Source organism: Aricia agestis, chromosome 14 (genome assembly GCF_905147365.1).
Source record: "Aricia agestis chromosome 14, ilAriAges1.1, whole genome shotgun sequence".
Classification (NCBI taxonomy): Eukaryota; Metazoa; Arthropoda; class Insecta; order Lepidoptera; family Lycaenidae; genus Aricia; species Aricia agestis.
In genome coordinates this window covers 8,448,001-8,469,791 of record NC_056419.1, presented here as the reverse complement: position 1 = coordinate 8,469,791, position 21,791 = coordinate 8,448,001, and the positions used below count along the sequence as shown (strand labels likewise).

At 35.4% G+C, this 21,791-nt stretch overlaps 1 protein-coding gene across 7 annotated transcripts in view; it reads right to left on the bottom strand.

Annotated features, from left to right (window-relative positions):
• The window catches only part of LOC121733777 (glutamate receptor ionotropic, kainate 2), a 43,736-nt gene that overhangs the window by 2,015 nt on the left and 19,930 nt on the right, over positions 1 to 21,791 (bottom strand). Inside the window, exons 7-20 of one of the 7 annotated variants that reach the window (XM_042124130.1) lie at positions 21,329 to 21,496; positions 21,240 to 21,260; positions 20,768 to 20,920; positions 19,322 to 19,540; positions 12,322 to 12,572; positions 10,305 to 10,484; positions 9,897 to 10,028; positions 9,383 to 9,520; positions 8,324 to 8,522; positions 7,741 to 7,972; positions 5,986 to 6,101; positions 4,056 to 4,211; positions 2,024 to 2,037; positions 428 to 436 (exon numbers count right to left, since the gene is read on the bottom strand). In XM_042124130.1, the coding sequence (XP_041980064.1) occupies positions 2,026 to 2,037; positions 4,056 to 4,211; positions 5,986 to 6,101; positions 7,741 to 7,972; positions 8,324 to 8,522; positions 9,383 to 9,520; positions 9,897 to 10,028; positions 10,305 to 10,484; positions 12,322 to 12,572; positions 19,322 to 19,540; positions 20,768 to 20,920; positions 21,240 to 21,260; positions 21,329 to 21,496 (1,977 nt within the window). In that variant the 3' untranslated portion in view covers positions 428 to 436; positions 2,024 to 2,025. The remainder of the gene's footprint in view (positions 1 to 427; positions 437 to 2,023; positions 2,038 to 4,055; positions 4,212 to 5,985; positions 6,102 to 7,740; positions 7,973 to 8,323; positions 8,523 to 9,382; positions 9,521 to 9,896; positions 10,029 to 10,304; positions 10,485 to 12,321; positions 12,573 to 19,321; positions 19,541 to 20,767; positions 20,921 to 21,239; positions 21,261 to 21,328; positions 21,497 to 21,791) is intronic. The other 6 variants (XM_042124126.1, XM_042124132.1, XM_042124128.1 and 3 more) reach the window with 6 other exon arrangements.

Sequence of the window (21,791 nt, the reverse complement as noted above, 5' to 3'; positions counted from 1 at the left end):
TGGTTTGGAGTTGAGCACAGCGGTCAGCGACATTAACGCGTCTGTGACGTCACTTACCTATGCCAAATCATACATTTTTTACAGTCGCGGCGTCACTGACGCTGTAGACGCTCGCTTAGAAAGGCTACCTTTAACTTTGGTTTTACGCATAGTTAATAGTTATTACTTTTATACACTAAAGTTTAAGCTCCACTGACAGAAAACTTTAGCTGTATTTATGTATAGTGTCTGTTGTCTCGTTTTTTCTGTGCATACAAACTTACTCTACGTTGTTCTTTTTGTATGTTATATACAGTTTTGAAATAAAATCGTTCCAATAAATTACAAATGAAAATACCTTTGAATATCTAATAAACTCCAATAGACAAAAAGGGGATGGTGTTATTTAGCATTTATTTTGCTTCGAAACGGGAAATAAATCACTTACCTCCTCCTTCTGTCCGGATTGCGAAACAAACAATTGAATATTAAAACGGACATCACTACATAGCTAGTGTAAGAAGGATCCCGATATATTATGCAAAACAGTACAATATTTATAACGTTAGAATGAAATAGTGCTATTTTACCATGTAACTTGTAGGTAAATTGATGTTTTTTACTAAAAGAAAGTTTCACTGTGTATACAACAATGTTTTGTCCTTGTTTGATACGTAAGGAAAGTGTTTTGAGGGCAATTCAAGAGCAAAATATTGTGTTATTACTATAACGTATTACGTATACACACAGTGTTTAATTATAAAGAGATAAGTTTATCGAATATTTGTATGACACTGCAGTCTGCAACCCTATGTGCCTAAATTTTCTTTGTTACCACTAGAATCAGTTTCCATTGCAAAGTGCGTCGTGTCGATACAATGACCCACTCAAAACTGAATTTAATTTAATTTATTACACAAGAAGAACAGCCTTAGTAGACAAGTGGCCAGCGATTATCGTAAACGCTAACAAAATGTATGCGATAGTGACATAAGTCATCGCTTCGCTAGCGAATGCTAATGTCAAATCCCATACATTTTGTGGCGTTGGCGTTAGCGTTTACCATAGTCGCTTGCCGCTTGGCTAGACCCTCTGACTGACTGACTTGCCGCTTGCAGTGTCAGGCTGCTAACAGTTTCAAATTGGAATAGCTCATTTAAAAATGCATCACTACGCTTCTAGTCATTGCAATGTGTTCAACCTTAGATGTACAATGTAGATGTTGTCGGTGAAAACTAGCAATAACACAAACCTCAAATTCGTGTACGCAATTTTGGGCCATCGAACTCATGTGATAAAGCCGTAAGTGCTATAAACAACCGGTGGTGGAGCAATTACAACCCACACGTAGTAACAACAAACATCGAGCCATTTACAATTCAGATAGCGATGTGATTTTACTACAGGATTCATAATTCACGACACTATTATTTTTCATAATATACTATGTAAAAATATTATAAATATTATTAACTGTGTCTTTTTATGAGTCTGTCTGTCAGTCTATTTGTTGACCGCTAAGCCGATTTCATGATTTTTATTTATGTTCCAAAAAGAAACATAGATTGTTACTTGACTTTATCACGGAAATGTACGGTTTCCTCACTATAAAGAATTTCTTAAGCGGAATTAAGGGAAACAGAATATTATTTTAATATCATTAAAATTTCAAAGCACTTAGCTATTATCATATCTTTTATGAGTGATAAAAGCCGAGTTAATAAATGCTAATCGCCAATTACGATTCTAAAAGGATAAGATATTCGCAAGTTTTGGCTCTACAAACTTTTCTATTCTTGAGCCTTTTAGACATTTACGCGTTTACGTAAATTAGAAAATGAATTATTATCTACAAAAACAAAAATATTAGGAGGCGTAAATGCGTACCATGTGAAAGTGTAAATTTATAAGATCAATAATTATTACTATGATATTATTATGATAGTCATGTGAAAAGTGATAATGTTAAACAATAATATAATTGAGCCATACTGTGTAGACAATACGATAAAACCTAGCAATAATCACATAAAAAATTAACAACCTTTAAAAGTAGAACTGAAAACAAAAACATAATGTTAATAAATTATGAGCAAAGAAAATAATTATGCTAATTAAATCTAATTGGTACTGTTAATGTGTTTACACTCACGTATTTTATTTATTTTAGGACCAAACACATTATGTGGGACTTTTTAATTTATTCGGTTAATGTGGTTTTTAACTCATGTTTGGATCGGTTAGAAAAACAAACAGAACGTTTCAAAATAAAACTGCTTTGCTTAAATAAACAAGTAAACAGTATTATTATTAAAAATTATATTACAAAACACAGGCTGAACACAATATAATCGTGTACATAATACTGGCCGAAAACGTAAATGTGTTGAAAAAATTAAATTCTGTTCGCAAAAATGCGTTAGGCTGAGACTACACGAGCTGGAAATTTAGAGTTGCGATAAAATGTACGATGAAATTAGAATTATGCGCTAATTACACTAGTGCTCAAAATCGAAAACTCGAGTGGCAAAAAATCTATTTGTATTTGACAGCGACACTTGACTTGATATTCCAATTGAATCTCTAAGGCTGGCTTCTCACGGCGTGTGATATCACAAGCCGCGCCGCGCCGAGCCAGCTATTACGAGCGAGCACGAGCCACAGGCGAGCACGAGCCACAGGCGAGCACGAGCCACCCCTTCTCACGGCGCGTTATATCACAAGCCGCGCCACGCTGACAAACATTCAAGTAAAATTAAACTTTATTGACACGAAAATAGATATCATTTTGCTCTAAGTCACTACGTAAAATAAGTAAATTTTAATGAAATACAACTTTATTCAGTAGGCAACTAGGTTGCATTTCAATCTATGCCGCTAATTTTATTATATTAAGTTTAATTCCTTTATTTTGATAACAGATGCCGCTGCTTGGCGGCTACAGCGCGCTATACGGACATTTTTTTTATGAAATAAGGGGGCAAACGAGCAAACGGGTCACTTGATGGAAAGCAACTTCCGTCGCCCATGGACACTCGCAGCATCTGAACAGCTGCAGGTGCGTTGCCGGCCTTTTAAGGGGTAATAGGGGAGGGTAGGGAAGGGAATAGCCAATAGGGGAGGGTACGGAAGGGAATAGGGGAGGGTAGGGAAGGGAAAAGGGTAGGGGATTGGGCCTCCGGTAAACTCACTTACTCGGCGAAACACAGCGGAAGCGCTGTTTCACACCGGTTTTCTGTGAGGGCGTGGTATTTCTCCGGTCGAGCCGGCCCATTCGTGCCGAAGCATGGCTCTCCCACGTCAAAAGTGTTATCAAATAAATGAATTACATTTAATTTAATAAAATTAGCGGCATAGATTAAAATGCAACCTAGTTGCCTAGTGAATAAAGTTGCATTTCATTAAAATTTATTTATTTAACGAAGTGACTTAGAGCAAAATGATTTCTATTATCGTGTTAATAAAGTTTCATTTTACTTGAATTAATGTCGGCGTGGCGCGGCTTGTGATATCACGCGCCGTGAGAAGGGGTGGCTCGTGCTCGCCTGTTTGCTCAAGCCGCGCCTTTGAAGTTACCGACTTTAATCGGATCGGGACGCGCCTGCACGAGCCGCGCCGCGCCACCCCTTCACACGGCGCGTGGCTCGAGCGGGCGCGGCGCGGCTCGTGGTAGCACGCGCCGTGAGAACGCAACCACGCCACCACTTCCTTAGGGCGCGTGGCTCGAGCTGGCGCGTGATATTAAACGCGCCTGCTCGAGCCAGCCCGAGCCACCCCTTCACACGGCGCGTGGCTCGAGCGGGCGCGGCGCGGCTTGCGATAATACGCGCCGTGAGAAGGCACCATTAACGTATTGCTTACGGAGCTTACATCAAAATAATTAGAACTATACGTATGTTATATAGTTCTAATTATTTTGATGTGAATTTTTCCGCAACTCCGAAATCGCGCCCGTCTAACCCCAACCTAAGCTGGCTTACTTTACAAAATTACTGTTAAAAAATAGTACTGGCCAAAAATGTGTTGCCATTGCGTATTGCCGTTAAAAAAACATTCCGAAAACGTGTGCCACGTACCCGTTCGTCGACAGCTACTTTGCGGGACTTCCATACAAATTCGCACACGGCGATGACGCACGCCACCCCCATTCCCCCCATCAGGACCACGAATACCCCACCCACGTTCGCCAGACCCAACTCGTTCGCTGTCGACGACGACTTTGACGTCTCGTCCTGTAGACAAAAAATATTTCACAATTTGACGTTTGGTCATGTAGACAAAAAACATTTTACAATTTGACGCCTTGTCCTGCCGAAAAACGTATTTTGACGTCTCGTCCTGTAGACAAAACAACACAACGGAATGATGGGCGTGGGTGTGAATGTGAATTATGATACGCCTTTGTGTTTTCGTGTTTAGTTAAAGGTCACAAAATTGCATCGTCTAGATTTTAATCTACGAAACGTAATTTTAGTACAATAATATGTTACATGTTTCCCATTATAAATAATGTATTATTGTATGTCCGTCTGTTAATTCATTATAACGCTTAAATTAATGAAATCTGGGCTAGATTAGTTTTAATTCCGGAAAGGATAAAAAAAAGGTAGCAAAAAAGTTAGTATTACAAAAAAAGTACAGTCTTCTCACAATCAACAAAATATGTTGATTTAACGATAACACGGTTGCCATAGTACATGTACAACAATATGAAGTTAAATATGAAATAAACCGCTATAAATTCCGTGGAATGTATATTTATGAAATCATGCTATGTTCTTAGAATAACGGATAGGTACTTTGGAGTGAGTAATGATCTATACGCAAACGACGTAGCCGCGTAGCAGCCGCGTAGAAGCTCTACGATTTTATTTTAACGTATTTCATTTTATTTTTCTGTCTACATGAAAATTAATAGGACTTTTATAGATACTGAAATATTATACTCCAAAAAAGTTAAAAGAAGTCAATTAGTGAAAAAATTGCGCAAATATTGCTTTATCTCTAATTAATACAAAGCTACAACACCTGCTTGTTGTTAATAACATAAAGTTAATCAAACTATTTATTTTGTTTTGTATTAAATAAGAATTCCATTGTGCATTATGAGACTTCAGCATCCTCACATCCTCGGCGAAATAATAGCAAAAGTTACATTACGAGGTTCTATGGCCACGGCATTATCCACTTAAATTCATGTGTCAGGCACTTAAATATCGCGTCACAATGAATAAAGGCTGAAATTAATTAATCTTTCTAAATAAAAAGTTACCTTAAGGACGCTATCACAAAAATTATGTCAAAAATTAGCAGGTCAGTACGAATATCGACCTTAAAGACATTAAAATAACGTTCAATATCAGCGCGCCTTGTACAGTGGCGGTCACGACGCTCGCCGCTTTCTTGATAGGGAAAATGTATGAAAAAATTTGAGAGCGTTTCTTATTTTTCTTATAAATGGAAATGTTACTTATTTTTATATAAAATATTTAGCTATTCGTATAGGGGACTAAATAAGCAACATTTTTTTGTACTTATATTTATTTTCCTTAGTTCAGTGTATTTAGCTATAATGGTACCTAATCAAACCCCATTTTTTTTATATTTTGCTATTATTGTGATGGTTAAAACGTATTTATGTGAACATTTTGTATGCGGCTATAAAAATTTTATAGTATAGACGTGGAGATGAATATATTATCTTTCATTTGAAGCCAAAATATTCTTGCAGTGTGACTGCTAATTCTTTAAAATGGTACCTGAAAATCGCTGATATTTGTGAAAAAATGTGCAATTCGAAACGGATTCGGAAACTTCGTTACCCAGCATCCAATAAACGTTCGCCGCGCTAGGCGTTGACCAATGACCACACCGTAAAGTTTCCGAATCTGAGTCGAATGAAAATTGTGAATCGCCTTACGGGTTGCTCTAAATCCATTACATACCAATCAAATCCATTTACGAAGTTAAATAAAGTCTCAAACAAATCTGGTTCAAAAGGCTCACCCTGCACGAGCCCCCGCCGCGCTTCTCTTTCCACCACCTGGTCTTCAATATGTGTAGTTTCCCCTCCTCTTGGAGCTTCAACACGGCCCCACTTATAGCGGTTCGGTATGGCGAGTCTGAAAGGACAGCTTTTATCAAAACCGGCTTTATTAAATACCTTTGCGAGAGTGCCTCAAAGTACGTTTCGGATAGATGTTTCTGTTTTTTTAAATTAGGGTTCTAAAATATATTGCTCACTCAACCTAGTGTAGATTGAGTGAGCAATATATTTTAGAGGCTTTATCAATCGAATTGTTTTGTAGGACAGAGTATAACTGTAGTGTCTGAACAAATAAATAAAAATAATAGTTTTGTTCGTTAGGTTTCGCCAAATAGGAATGGATTTCTATCTTTTAAAACGTCCCATATTATGTGTGATTATAAAACAAAACGTTATATAAATATACATTTTCGTCATAACATGCAAATGAGCGACGATACGCAAAAACAAAACGTGAGCAAAATATTTTATATATTTGAGTGTGAGTACAAAAAGTAAGACCTTATATTTGTCGCCGTACACATTTTCAGGGCAAAATAATAAAATACTGCGCGATTGCTCGGAAAACTGGAAAGCAATCGGTATATCTGTACATTGTACATACCTACAATAATCCATCCATAATATTAATATCACACATGCGAAAGTACGTCTGTCTGTATGCCTGTTACCTCTTCACGCCCAAGCCGCTGAACCGATTTTGTTGAAATTTGGTATATATATACTTTGAGACTCGGAAAAGGATATGAGGGCTTAAACAAGTGGCAATTATCGTAAACGCTAACAAAATGTATGGGACTTGACATTAGTATTCGCTAGCGAAAGCGATGACGTATGTCAAATCGCATAAATTTTTTTGGCGTTTACGATAATCGCTTGCTATAGTCTGTCAAGAAAGTCATGACAGGCGGAAATATTTTTAAATGAAATAAAAATATGAGAACTTTATTAATTCGAGGTAAAAATGTGCAAGGTGACAATATTGAAAATGTAATAAGCATTCTCTGTGAAAATACAAAGAAAAAAATACACATTTTAAGCGTGATTACATTTAGAAAAATTTTCCGCCTGTCATGACTTTCTTGACAGGCTATACTTGTCAACTAGGGCTGTCCTGTCCTGTCCATGATACTTTTTATTACGGAATTTACGGAATTTATAATAAGCAATACTAGCAAATGGTGCAATAATACAGGGTGTTTTATTTTTCCTAAGAACAAAAAAAACACCCTTTATTATTGCACCATGCGCTAGTTTTGCTAATTGTAAACAATTTCTCCAAAGTGATATTAAACGAAAAAGTCAGGCAAAGGTTCGATATTCAACATTTTATTGTTTTTTGTATGAGAAAAATCAAGTTTGTTGTATGAGAGGCCCCCTAAAATACATAATTTATTTTGTTTTTAGTATTTATTGTTATAGCGGCAACAGAAATACATAATCTCTGAAAATTTCAGCTCTCTAGCTATTATCGTTCTTGAGTTATAACCGGAGACAGACATACGGACAGACAGAAGGACCGACAGACGGACAGACAGACAGACAGACAGATAGATTTGACATAACACGATCAAAATACAAAGTTACACCTATGAATCAACTTCTTTGATAATCCATCAATTGTTTTACCAAATAAAGTTTATTTCTTTCTGATACCTTCCTTTCAATTTTAAGAAGCGACCTTATAGTTTTGCGACGCCTGTACTGACACTTACTTGGTGGCATAGCGATTCCGTATCCCTTGGAGTCGAGCATCCCTCCGACCTGTGTGAGGTCACAGTTCCGCTCGACGACATACTCTATCGTGGTGGATTCCATCAGGTACGCATAGCTCCCTTTTCCTCTCATCACCCTCTCTTCTCCTTCTTTGTTGCTGCTGGTAAACACAGACGGCCTGGCTGACTCCATGAACGACCACATGCGCTGATATGTCGAGAAGTTTGAATCCTTGAAAATTATTCTTTGTTAAAGCTATGCGAAATTCATAGTTAATTTTGAATGTGAAATCCCCTTAAAACGAAAAGATTCACGCTGAAAATGTTCTAGTTGTTTTAATACTTTATCTTTATCTGACATGTTACAAAGTGTATAGATAGACAAGGATTACGTTACAATAACTGTAACGTCCATATAAATAGTTATTTCTGTTAGGGAGATTTGTTAAATCTACCGAATGGTTTCACCAAACAAAAATCTACACAACCTGATAAACTTATTTATTAACTTTGTAAAACAAAAGAAAGTTAAAACCTTTTTTAATAAAGCTAAGAAAACATTAATATCATAAAAATACTGTACCCTAAAGAACGCAGCCGTGGAACCTCCTTTGAGCGCGCCGTACTTTATCTTGGTTTGTTTAGCCAAGTCCTCCGCGCTCTCTATAGGCGAGTCCATTCTCTCCACAGTGAGGAAAGCGGCCAAGTTGGCGGTGTACGACGAAATCATTATCAAAGTGAAAAACCACCACATCCCAGCGACCATACGCGTCGACACAGCTCTGTTCAAATACCCATTAGTAGTCATTGTAAATTGGCGTAGTATTTAATTGCAAGTTGGCAGCTAAATACTACATTATTAACTTTATTTACACACCTTGAAAAGTCATTTATGCATTTGTTTAATATCAGTGGTAATCAAATTTAATTTAGCTTTTTGTTTTTATAATTAAATTATTGTGACAATCAACAGCAATTCTAATTGTAGCTTAAAATGATCGCAACAATCAATAATGATTTACAATTTATGATACACTGATGTTGCATATTCACCTAGATGATATCACTAGATCTTAATCTAAATCCTTAGATGCAAAATCATTGTATGTCTAAACTAGGAACAAACTTTGATGCAGCAAGTATGGATACTACACAAGCACAACAAACGAGCAATGGAGATTTCAGATTTAATCAGCAACTAATTAGGAGTCTAGCGACACGACACGAATAGCGACCGAAATAACGGTCACTTCGATACTAGTTTTGATGTGAAACATCTATCGCGTCAAATCGGGCTATTCACAAACTAGAGACTATTAAGTGACTTCTGATTAATCCTGTATGCTAAGTGCTAGTTTTGATTACTCACCGCGAAAAAGTACTACAATTTGTATGGCTCGAAAGATATGAGCAGACGTTCGATGCAGCTATTACAAATTCTAGTTAACTTTTTCAGGGTGACTAGTTACTAAAACTATCACTCAGCACTCTGATGCACAAACAGCTAATGGAGTACACGATATGACACGCCAATTTCGACTCTATGCGGGGTTAATACGAGTGATTTTCGATGTTTCACATCACCCGCGACGGCTCTTTCCACACGGCCGTTGAGGTAAATGAAATAGCGCGCTTGACTTACTTTGGTGCGATATCCGAACCTTGCTGCATCAAGGATCCGATAGTGAACCACAGCGAGTTCAACAGTGTGAAATGATTCTCCAGAACCGGCGGCTCTTCTAGACAGTTCCGGGAGCTGTCCCACTCGTAGGGGCTGAACCTGTGCCCAAATTCCGAATGTTTAATGTCAACCAATTTTGAAAATAGAAAGGATTCGCCAAGTGCAAAGTATCAAGAATAGTTTTTCGCACTATTCTTGTAACTTTTTTTTTTTAGGAAAATTGTGTTATTACCAAATAGCAAAATATACAGACATGTTTTAGTTACACAACCTATACAAACAACATTACCCTTTTGCTATTATAGCCTTCAGAGCCCGTTTACTGATCTAAATTAGGACGAAACTTAATATTTACATACTAAATTACTTTTCCATTATGTAAACCGAAAATTGAGGCCTAAAATTTGAGAAATAGTGTTTTGTCTGTGGAATTCGCTGAGGTCACTCGTTGGTAAATAATCTTGATAGTTCTTACTTGGGTAAGAAATCACAGCTTTGCTGCATTAGTGATCCGATCGCAAACCATAAGCAGTTAGCGAGAGAAAATATGTTTTCCATCTTTTCACCGTCCGGCGTATGTGTTTGGTGCCATTCGTAAGGAGTAAACCTAGTAATTACCATGAAAGTTTGTTTATTTCAGACTAAAATATCTACTGAATTTCATTATGTAACGATACATAGGGATGCATAAAAAAAAATCTTATAGTCGTTGCCTGGATTATTGTCATTTTATTACAAGTATCAAAATTGTCCCATCGCGCTACAGAATATTCTTGTTTATGACAATACATTATAATAGAAAGCCCGATGTGCTAATATAAATCAGTTATATTTGTGTGAAAAAAGAAAAACAAAAACATAACTCAACTACAACTTGACTCACCTGGCCAGTATAAATAGTAGAACGGAGACACCCAAGTATGCCGTGGCCATGTAGATCCATACATCGAGCGACAGAGGTGACAGGAATGAGAATAGGTTCGGCGGCTGCTTTATCGGTTTCCGATACAGCACCGAGATGCCCAGGTTCATGAAAGGCATCGTGAAGTCCACTACTTGCTCCCTGGTGTAAAGAAACATAGCATTTTTATTATAGTTGGCGATGCTACTATCAGAGAAGTTGATTTATAGGCAGATGGGGGACCTAATAGTCCATTGAAATGTTACATGAGCTAGGACGCAATTTTATTTTTGGGATAATAATATGTTAGTCAACATATCCCAAACATAATATTCCCATATCGCGTAAATAGTGTTGTCACCCCTTTTTGCAAGATGGCGGCCGGGTGACAAAAGTGGCGACCGCACAAACTTGAGGTTAAGCTTCTATTGACCCCCCAACACATTCCAAAAATAAAATTGCGTCCTCTAATAAGTGCAAAATCGCTATTTCGTATCACGTATCAGCCAAACCAATGCGATTGCAATCGATCACTATACATGACACCATTGTTTGTGACATTCATGACACCCAGCAATCACTCACGCGATTATTGCTAGTAGATTGTTGATCGCTATTTTTACTTGATAAGGTAGCCAGTCCGTCATTTGCCTATAAATCAATTTTTTCGATGGTACATTTAGTCCATTGAAATGTTACAATTTAAGGACCAAATATTATTGCATTAATTATTATTAGAGGACGCAATTTTATTATCCATCATTTATCATTCATCATTTTATTACTATTTTACTTAACAATCTATGAGCGATAGAGAGATTTATGTTGTAATGATTATTATTAATTTGTGAAGTCAGTAACGTCATTTATTTTCATCTAGGTAGGTACTCATTACAATATTGAACTTTTTTTATAATAATTCTGCTCACTTCTTCCAAAGTTCTCAAGTCCAATTTTTCGGACCATTTTGCCTGATTTAAAATTCGAAGGCGAATTCCAAAAGAAAGTATCAATGTTTGCATTTATATTAGCTACTTTCAATACACTTTGTATAAATATTTAAAAATCGAATCTTAGATCGACTTCGCGCACGAATTATTTAGTAAATTATTTAGCAGATCAGTATTAAAGCAGCTTTAAAAGAAAGGAAAATAGATATTCAAACATGTATTACGCTAACAAAATATTTTAGTTAAACGGCTAACAACAACAATAAAAGTTCTGTTGTTTAATGTTTTAACACGTTACGTTATGCTTTTTCCAGGACAACATAGTAATCTATTCATTACAGAACAGATTTTAGAATTATTCATAAAACGTTACATAGTTTCTTTATTGTGATCCTTTTATCATCGGCTTACGGTAGGTAGTAAGTTATATATTCTTATAACGGTCAGAAGAAAACAGCTAAGAACTAACATCTTACTACAGTAGATACATACAGTTATTAGACTGGCTATAGACGGACCGCAAGTTGCAGTCGAGACCGACTGATCTAGAAAGGTCACGTTGAAGTCGTACACGACTGCATCATGCAGTCGACCATACGTCATATTATTATTATCTTTGTTGTTCGACTGCACGGCAAAACTCGACCGCCGAGCGAATGCTCTGACCGCTCAAGAACTGCTCGAGCGGTCCGTGTATTGCGGATATGAATTTAATATGGAAACTGTAGATTGCCGTGCGGCAACCGCATCTCAGTCTCGACTGCAAGATGCGGTCTGTCTATGGCCGGCCTCAGACCAGCAGCGGGGCTAAAATGGTCGCTTTAGAGAATCATATTATGAATCTTAATACGATTCATTTTTTGAAAATCGCAAAATGTAAGTCTGCTTGCAATTCATGTCTAGTAATTCGTACTAATTTGACATTTGTCAGTTTGACAGTTTTAACAATTCATTTGCTGAATTGATTGAGAGGAATTGCTAAATGTGACCATTTTAGCCCCGCAGGTCACCACTCACCTGTCAAGTATATTCTTATTTTAAAAAAATACCTGTCATAAGTAATAGTGAGATCAGCTATTGCGATATCTGCCCTCTGTTCCAGCAGTTCTCGTATCATGCCGTCCCACTCTCTCGTCTCTCTATTGTAGGACCCGTACCGGCCGTCTGGGGCCAGCTTGAAGGTATAGTTGAAGCCCAGGACGTTGGAGATCTGATGGATCAGGTCGATAGCGTAGCCCTCGTACTGCGCGTTCCCTGTTAGCTTCTCGCTCGCCTCCTTTCTCATGCAGTAAGGCGCGCTCTAGAGAAATTTAGGTTTAATTAAGGTGAAACACCCAATTATTATTGGGAATTAGAAGTTGATACTATAAGATGTCCCTTTTTTTCACCATTAAAATAATTGCCAAACAAACAACTGACGTGCCAATAACAGGAAGAACTGCTAAAGGGAATAGGAATCTTATGTTTTGGATAAATCCGAATAGAAGGAAAATTGCTAGACTGAACAACAAATATAGACATTTTAATATCGACGGGTCCCAAGAACAAAATCTTATGGAAAAATAAGACGAAATGTATTTTATTGCGTTTTTGGATTCTACATACTAAAAACTATATGGCAGCATATTTTTTTTTATTTTATATCCTTTTATTTATTGGAATAATCAATCGAACACTATCTTATTAGAAATATATACCCACGAACAAACATGTAATGACATGTAGGCGATTGTTCTTTGCAACTCGCACCGAGCGCGCAGTGACGCAACGACATATACGATATTGTTCTTTAAAAATATAAATAAGTCCATCAGTAACTTATAAATAAATTCATGTAAAACCTATTTTACTTTTATATTCATAGACTATACAATGAGACTGTTATTAGACATATTTCGACGGGTCCCAAGAACAAAATCTTATGGAAAAATAAGACGAAATGTATTTTATTGCGTTTTTGGATTCTACATACTAAAAACTACATGGCACCATATTTTTTTTAATTTTATATCCTTTTATTTATTGGAATAATCAATCGAACACTATCTTATTAGAAATATATACCCACGAACAAACATGTAATAACATGTAGGCGCTTGTTCTTTGCAACTCGCACCGAGCGCGCAGCGACGCAACGTCATATACGATATTGTTCTTTAAAAATAAAAGAAGTCCATCAGTAACTTATAAATAAATTCATGTAAAACCTATTTTACTTTTATGTTCAAAGACTATACAATGAGACTGTTATTAGACATATTTATTTTCTAGCTTATTATTTTAACATAAGTCGCTGTTCGATAAAAAACAATTTTAAGTCATTTATCGCTTGAGCAGATACGATTTTGTTCTACAAATTATTAATAAAAAAATTAGTCGTATATAAATAAACAATTTTTTTCTCTGTAAACTTTTTTAACATGCGTGTTTGTTTTACACAAAAGTATTTTATTAAATATATTTTTTTTATAAAATAGTACCATTTTTTGTAAGTAATAAGATTTTAGTTATATATACTACCATTACATATACCTTCTTATTTGCTTTCTGTTAGAAACTGGATGCCAACGCTACACAAACATCAGCTCGCTGAAGCCGAGAATATTGGCCGATATGGCAGAAGTTTGGCATGATATTTTTGATGAAAATAATGAAAATGATAGTTTGAGGGAAAAATCAGATCCTCATAATATCCATAACCCAGATACCTATTATGATACCTGCGATCAAATTACTTCACCACCTATATATTAGCCACCAGCACCGCCTAGCGCCTACAGATGAAGTATTTACTCCATTGAACATTGAGGTAACTCACCAGCAATAAAATATATTATATTATTGAAGAGTTTGAAGAACCTGCGATTTCTACAACACCATTATCATCACATAATGGTATTAGGTCTACCACACATTCCCACCACTGCAACTCCTGTGTCGCCTGTCAACAGTAGTAACCACGAAAACTCTTTGATATGATCTCAGGGGTGCCCGAGGGACAAGCTAAAACTGTCTTGGGACCCGCAACGAAATTAATCAGAAGAAAGGTAGGAGGAGTAGGAGACCAGGCCCATCACACATTCACATAACATGGTATTATAGCTACACTTATGCCTTCCCTAGTTAATGTATACAAAAAATGTAAATATATTTTTTGTGCCGATCATAGTGGTTGGATTGATTCAGTCGAATCCCTAAATAATAGCACATCAAACTTAACGTCTGAAACTGCCCCGAAGCGAGAGTCAAATAAACGTTTGACACGTCGACAAGACTGGTCAAACGCGAAACGAAAAACCCGGAAAAATCTCGGAAAGAGTTACGTTTCAAGAAGAGGTAGATTTGTTAGTGACAAAATGATGGGAAAACCGTGTAGTTGTAAGTATAAGACGTATGGAGACAAAATTCGGACATAATAACAAAGACTTGAATATTTTAATCGATTTTGGAAGCTAGGAAATAGAGACTGCAGTACCTGTATCAGAAAATGCTTATTCGTCACTATTGAAGCTAACAAAAATAAAGATTTAATAAGTATGTGCGATTCTGGCGTCATAAATTCAAACAATGCAATGCCAAATATCAGCTGGCCGATTTTGTATCGTACATTTTGTGAGTTAATCACTGAGTTAGTAACGAAACGAAGGAGTGAGTAACGGAAAGTCTCACTAGCATACAAAAGTGAGACTTTCCGTTACTCACTCCTCCGTTTCGTTACAATGTACGATACAGAATCGGCCAGCTGGTAGATAATTCGAATAAAAACTGATTTGATTTAAATTTAGGCATAGCATGGTCACCATAGAAACGGTTTCTTTACGGAAGAATATACAAAGTGACAGTTAGTCTATGGAAAATTGGAAATCTGCCATTTTTCGATAAAATCTATCAGTATGTCGATTCTTTTCCATGTCTACTGTTGTTATGCTAGGTGAGAAAAAGAGTAAAATTTATTTTTGTTAAATATTGAGCTCACTATTTTTTTTAATTACTTTTTCTATAGGTGCACTTACCAAAATAAATACAACTTATTATTACTTACACGTTTTTATAATAATTACGACTGAAATAGAACCTATGTAACATACACGTTGACATTGGTGTTAATTCAAAAACAAGGTTAAAAACTACTTTTTAATATTATTTTTGAGATAAAAATCTACTGAATTTATTTATTTAATTAAAGTTTTGATAATTACATTGTTATTTTCAATATCAATTCGAACATTAGGACTTAATTTTCTTTTAAGACATGAAACCGAAACATCAATTCCCTAAAACAAAGTCTTAAATAAAGATATATACTAGATTGTTCCAAAGAACAACGTCGTATATTAACATATGCACTAGATCGTTCCGGAAAACAAAACCTTATTGTACTATAAGAATTCATTTTATTCGAAAATAACAATTTAAATCTATAAAAAAATATGTCAATAAAGGAATTAAGCTCTTCAATAGCTTTTGCTAATTTTTTTCTCAAAAAATGTATATTTGCTTCAACAATTTATAATTATATTTACACAGAACTTAAAAACCTCATACCGTAAACCAATATTTTCATACATACGATTTTGTTCTTGGGACCCGTCGATTTATATTCTAGCTTATTATTTTAACATAAGTCGCTGTTCGGTAAAAAACAATTTCAAGTCATTTATCGCTTGAGCAGATACGATTTTGTTCTACAAATTATTAATAAAAAAATTAGTCGTATATAAATAAACAATTTTGTTCTCTGTAAACTTTTTTAACATGCGTGTTTGTTTTACACAAAAGTATTTTATTTAATATTTTTTTAATAAAATAGTACTATTTTTTGTAAGTAATAAGATTTTATATATATATACTAGCATAACATATACCTTCTTATTTGCTTTCTGTTAGAAACTGGTTGCCAACGCTACACCAACATCAGCTCGCTGGAGCCGAGAATATTGGCCGATATGGCAGAAGTTTGGCATGATATTTTTGATGAAAATAATGAAAATGATAGTTTGAGGGAAAAATAAGATCCTCATAATATCCATAACCCAGATACCTATTATGATACCTGCGATCAAATTACTTCACCACCTATGTATGGCTAATACCGGCCCCGCCTAGCGCCTACAGATGAAGTATTTACTCCATTGAACGTTGAGGTAACTCACCAGCAATATAATACATTATATTATTGAAGAGTTTGAAGAACCTGCGATTTCTACAATACCATCATCATCACATAATGGTATTAGGTCTACCACACATTCCCACCACTGCAACTCCTATGTCGCCAGGATCAACAGTAGTAACCACGAAAACTCTTTGATATGATCTCAGGGGTGCCTGAGGGACAAGCTAAATCTGTCTTGGGACCCGCAACGAAATTAATCAGAAGAAAGGTAGGAGGAGTAGGGGATAAGGCCCATCACACATTCACATAATATGGTATTATAGCTACACTTATGCCTTCCCCAGTTAATGTACACAAAAAATGTAAAGATATTTTTTGTGCCGATCATAGTGGTTGGATTGATTCAGTCCAATCCCTAAATAATAGCACATCAAACTTAACGCCTGAAACTGCCCCGAAGCGAAAGTCAAAGAAACGTTTGGTACGTCGACAAGACTAGTCGAACGCGAAACGGAAAACCCAGAAAAATCTTGGAAAGAGTTACGTTTCAAGAAGAGGTCAATTTGTTAGTGACAAAATGATGGGAAAGCCGTGTAGTTGTAAGTATAAGACGTGTGGAGACAAAATTTAGACAGAAGAACAAAGACTTGAATATTTTAATCGATTTTGGAAGCTAGGAATCAGAGACAGCAGTACCTGTATCAGAAAATGCTTACTCGTCACTATTGAAGCTAACAAAAATAAAGATTTAATAAGTATGTACGATTCTGGCGTCACAAATTCAAGCAATGCAATGCCAAATATCAGCTGGCCGATTTTGTATCGTACATTTTGTGAGTTAATCACTGAGTTAGTAACGAAACGAAGGAGTGAGTAACGGAAAGTCTCACTAGCATATAAAAGTGAGAATTTTCGTTACTCACTCCTCCGTTTCGTCACAATATACGATACAGAATCAGCCAGCTGGTAGATAATTCGAATGAAAACTGATTTGATTTAAATTTAGGCATAGCATGGTCACCATAGAAACGGTTTCTTTACGGAAGAATAGACAAAGTGACAGTTAGACAAATATGGAAAATTAATAATCCGCCATTTTTCGATAAAATCTATTAGTATGTCGATTCTTTTCCATGTCTACTATTATGCTAGGTGAGAAAAAGAGTAAATTTTTTTTTTTTAATATTTAGCTCACTATTTTTTTTTAATTACTTTTTCTATAGGTGCACTTACCAAAATAAATACAGCTAATTATTACTTACACACTTTTATAATAATTACGACCAAAATAAAACCTATGTAACATACACGTTGACATTGGTGTTAATTCAAAAACAAGGTTAAAAACTACTTTTTAATATTATTTTTGAGTTAAAAATGTTCTGAATTTATTTATTTAATTAAAGTTTTGATAATTACATTGTTATTTTCAATATCAATTCGAACGTTAGGGCTTAATTTTTCTTTTAAGACATGAAACCGAAACATCAATTCCCTAAAACAAAGTCTTAAATAAAGATATATACTAGATTGTTCCAAAGAACAACGTCGTATATTAACATATGCACTAGATCGTTCCGGAAAACAAAACCTTATTGTATTATAAGAATTCATTTTATTCGAAAATAACAATTTAAATCTATAAAAAAAATATGAAAATAAAGAAATTAAGCTCTTCAATAGCTTTTGCTAATTTTTTTCTCAAAAAATGTACATTTGCTTCAAAAATTTATAATTATATTTACACAGAACTTAAAAACCTCATACCGTAAACCAATATTTTCATACATACGATTTTGTTCTTGGGACCCGTCGATATAGACTTTTTGACGAAATATCCGCCCTAAAATCATGGCGCCCGACGCCGTAACATTTAAATATTAAACAAGAAGTTTAATTCATTTTTGTAGCACTCTGGGGAGTAATAAAGCGAGCAATATTCCGGCGCACGATTGTTCACGATCACGGGTCAGAGAGAAAGATTTGTATATCATGATAAATATTATGGCTGTGAGGTTAGTGTTGTTAGAATACGTTAGCGTTAAGAGATGTTGCAACTAAGTTTACCTTTTTAATTAGAACAGAAAGGTCATCTCTACAGGGTGCAACAAAACAAAGTGATACTTTAGGGTGTGTGTGTCCCTTATATAGTTCATTGTAAAAGTAGCAAAGCTTCAGGGATAGGAACAAATTTTTTATGTGTCCAGGACAAGTGCGTCATGAATTTGCTTTTACAAAAGTAAAAAAGTTACTCTTTAAAAGCTGCTACTCTCTCACTTTGTTTTGTTACATCCTGTATAATTATTTACTTATGTATATAGTTTTATGTCTTACTTTGATGTATAGTTAGTTGCTTACGTCAATACTCTTTTATATCTATCGTCAAAATGAACCTATTTAAGAACCTACGATTGACGTAAACAGGATACAGGTCTACAAAGTTTGATGACATAAAATTGTGTGCTTTATCTCCCACTTTAAGTACCACTACATTATAATAATATCCAACTTATTTTTGTAAGAATCAGTAATTTGTTGGAAAGAATAATTCAGATCACGATTGGCAGAAGTTATTGTTACAAGAAATACAATCTAATAAAACTTATGTTAAGAGTACGAGAAGTTGCGATTAGATCAAATTGACGGCCAATCAAAGGCCGAAATGTGATTTCTAGAATATTGTTTTTCCTTTTATTGCGGCACGTTCCAAAATAAATAAATCTAATTTTGGTAAGGACCTAGAAATTTCCACGTGTAACATTTTACTATTAAATACCTCAACTAGATATTAATGAAAACTGTTTTTCGTAGCATAAGACAAACCTCAAGTTAATTTGTATAGTTAATATAAGTATTTTATCATACCTCTTCTATTTACAAAAAAAAAAAAATCAATGAGAAATTTACTGATTATATTATAAATAAGTACTTACAAGAATAGTCGTAACCACAAGCGTTTTGTTCTGCAGGATCTCCACAATCTGTTTCTGGTTGTCACCGTAGGACCTCGTGTAGTTGACGCCTTCAGAGGAGTTCCAGATGCCGGCTTTCTGCAGCCCGTCTCGTGTCAGCTCAATAATGTCCAAGGTGAAGTCACTTCTGAACCCCTGGTGGTCGAACTTGATCACCCCCGTCAGACCCTTCATCTCAACCTAAGAAAAAAATATAGATTCGAACGTTCGTAGACCTTTTTGTAAGGTGACTTGTAGACATCCATAGACCTCTTATGAATATATACTAGATGACGCCTGCAACTCCGTTGCGCCAAAATTCGTTTGTCGCGCGTGTACCATACATTTTTCAGGGATAAAAAGTATCCTATGTCGTTTCCCGGTACTCAAAGTATCTCCATACCCAACAAAATCCGTTCAGCGGTTTCGTCGTGAAAAGGTAACAGACAGACAGGCACACTTTCGCATTTATAATATTAGTATGGAAGTATGGATAGACATCTACGTAAGTAAAAAAATGATAGTCGTAGTTTCAGTAGTAGTCTTCAAGGGAGAATCGCGTTCACGTTCGTAGAGAGTGTTCGAGTAGGTATATGATTTTATTCCAAAACTAAAAAACTTTTTTAATAAAAAAAAATCGATTGAATTTGTTCGTGTGAAATTTAAGTAATTGCTGTCCCATTTCACTTTATGAATTTCACTGAGCAGTGAGCAACATACACTGGATTTTTATTCAGGCTTTTCAACTGTAGAACAAATTTGTTCAAACAGACTACTATACCATGTGAATCAATCATTTTAAAAATTTAAAAATTCAAACCGAAATAATATGAAACTCGTAAAACTTTTCAACAGGTGGACAAACAATCGTCAATTCGAAGTTTAAATAATACAGTAGCTCGAACGAATCACTATTTCGTTACTTTAATGTCTCCCAATTAAAGTGTTCTCCACAGCCAAGGGTTTTACGGTCATTCCAGAGCCAAAATTAAATTACCAACTGCGTTACTACTGTTTTATTTTCTGCGTCTGTTTTTTACGATGTCCATAATACTAGTGTTTTTATGACCGCATTTAGTTTGTGATATCGCGGCATGATTTTTATTAACCTCGATATAAGTGAGTAATCTACTAAAATAGGTTAAACGACAGCAATAAAAGATTGTGCTCTATTTTTATTTGTCAAAATGATTTAACAGCTTTACAAAATATTAAAACTCCTAAAGTATTTTCATATAAAAACAATGATAATCGAGAAAGTGTATAAAAGTATCATAATAAATTTTGACAAAGAGAGAGAGAGGGGCCGTTATATTAAACCAAGAATTAACACCATTCTTGCACCAGGCAAAACTATCAAAATATAAAAACCAATTAAAGATGACCGATCTATCAAGTCAACGGTTTTGCAACTAGGGGCCAACTTACGATTTTCATGTAGTTGATGAGGCTATACCCATGGGGCCAGGTGTCTTCGGCCTCGCACGACAAGGGTCGGACGTCAATTTGTTGCGACGTGTCCAGGTCGTGTAGAGCCTTCGCGAACAGGTGTACCGCGTCGTACATTAGCGCTGTCTCCGTCTAATGTAGGGAAAGGTTTGAGTCAACAACATTAGTAGGACTTCTAAAAAATGTAATGCAAGCTGTTGCGATCTCTGTGATTTGGCTAGAAACTGTAAAGTAAGTGTTTCTTAATGTTTGCTTATAAACTTTAGAGATTTTTGTAAAGAAACTGCCCTTTTCCTTTGATGTTATGTTAACTATTAGGCTAGTAAATTATTTTTAAAAGTTAAAAGTTTACACATAGTATTTATTTTAAAATTTAAAAAGTTCTAGAACATAACATCTGTTTTACAAACTTACAAGATAAATTTCAACATAAAATTCCAGCGAAACTCACCTTTATAAACGTCATGTTTTCCTGCAAACAAAGAATTATGTTAGTACGCAAAACATTGCGGGAAAACGGATGACTGGGAAATTTTTTACCTTTGCTGAGGTATGGCCTAGTTGCAGCTTCCGTCCTTTTCTGGCCTCATCGTAGACCCAATCCCGGACGACCCTCTGTACCTCGGCCCTTTCAGGATCCAGCAGCCTCAATGCCGTTATGTTCGTGCCGCCATATTTGAATTCCTCCAAGTCGACGCTGTGCAAATCCTGACAGAATTTTTAAATTTAAAAATGGAACGGAATATTCTTTGTAAGATTTTAGATTTTGTTCGCGGCTCATGCTTTAATTCTTTTCGCGTTGGTTACTTTCAAAACAATAATATTTTAACATCATTTACTATAGTGATAATTAATAGAAAATATAATAATATGCCTTATTTTAATATTATTTTGTTTACCATACTTACAAACTATATTCAAAACTTATTTCGCTCCAGATTATTTGAACTGGTGGTGTAAAGTTTAATAGGCTATTTCGAAGTTTAAGCCAATAATATTTTGA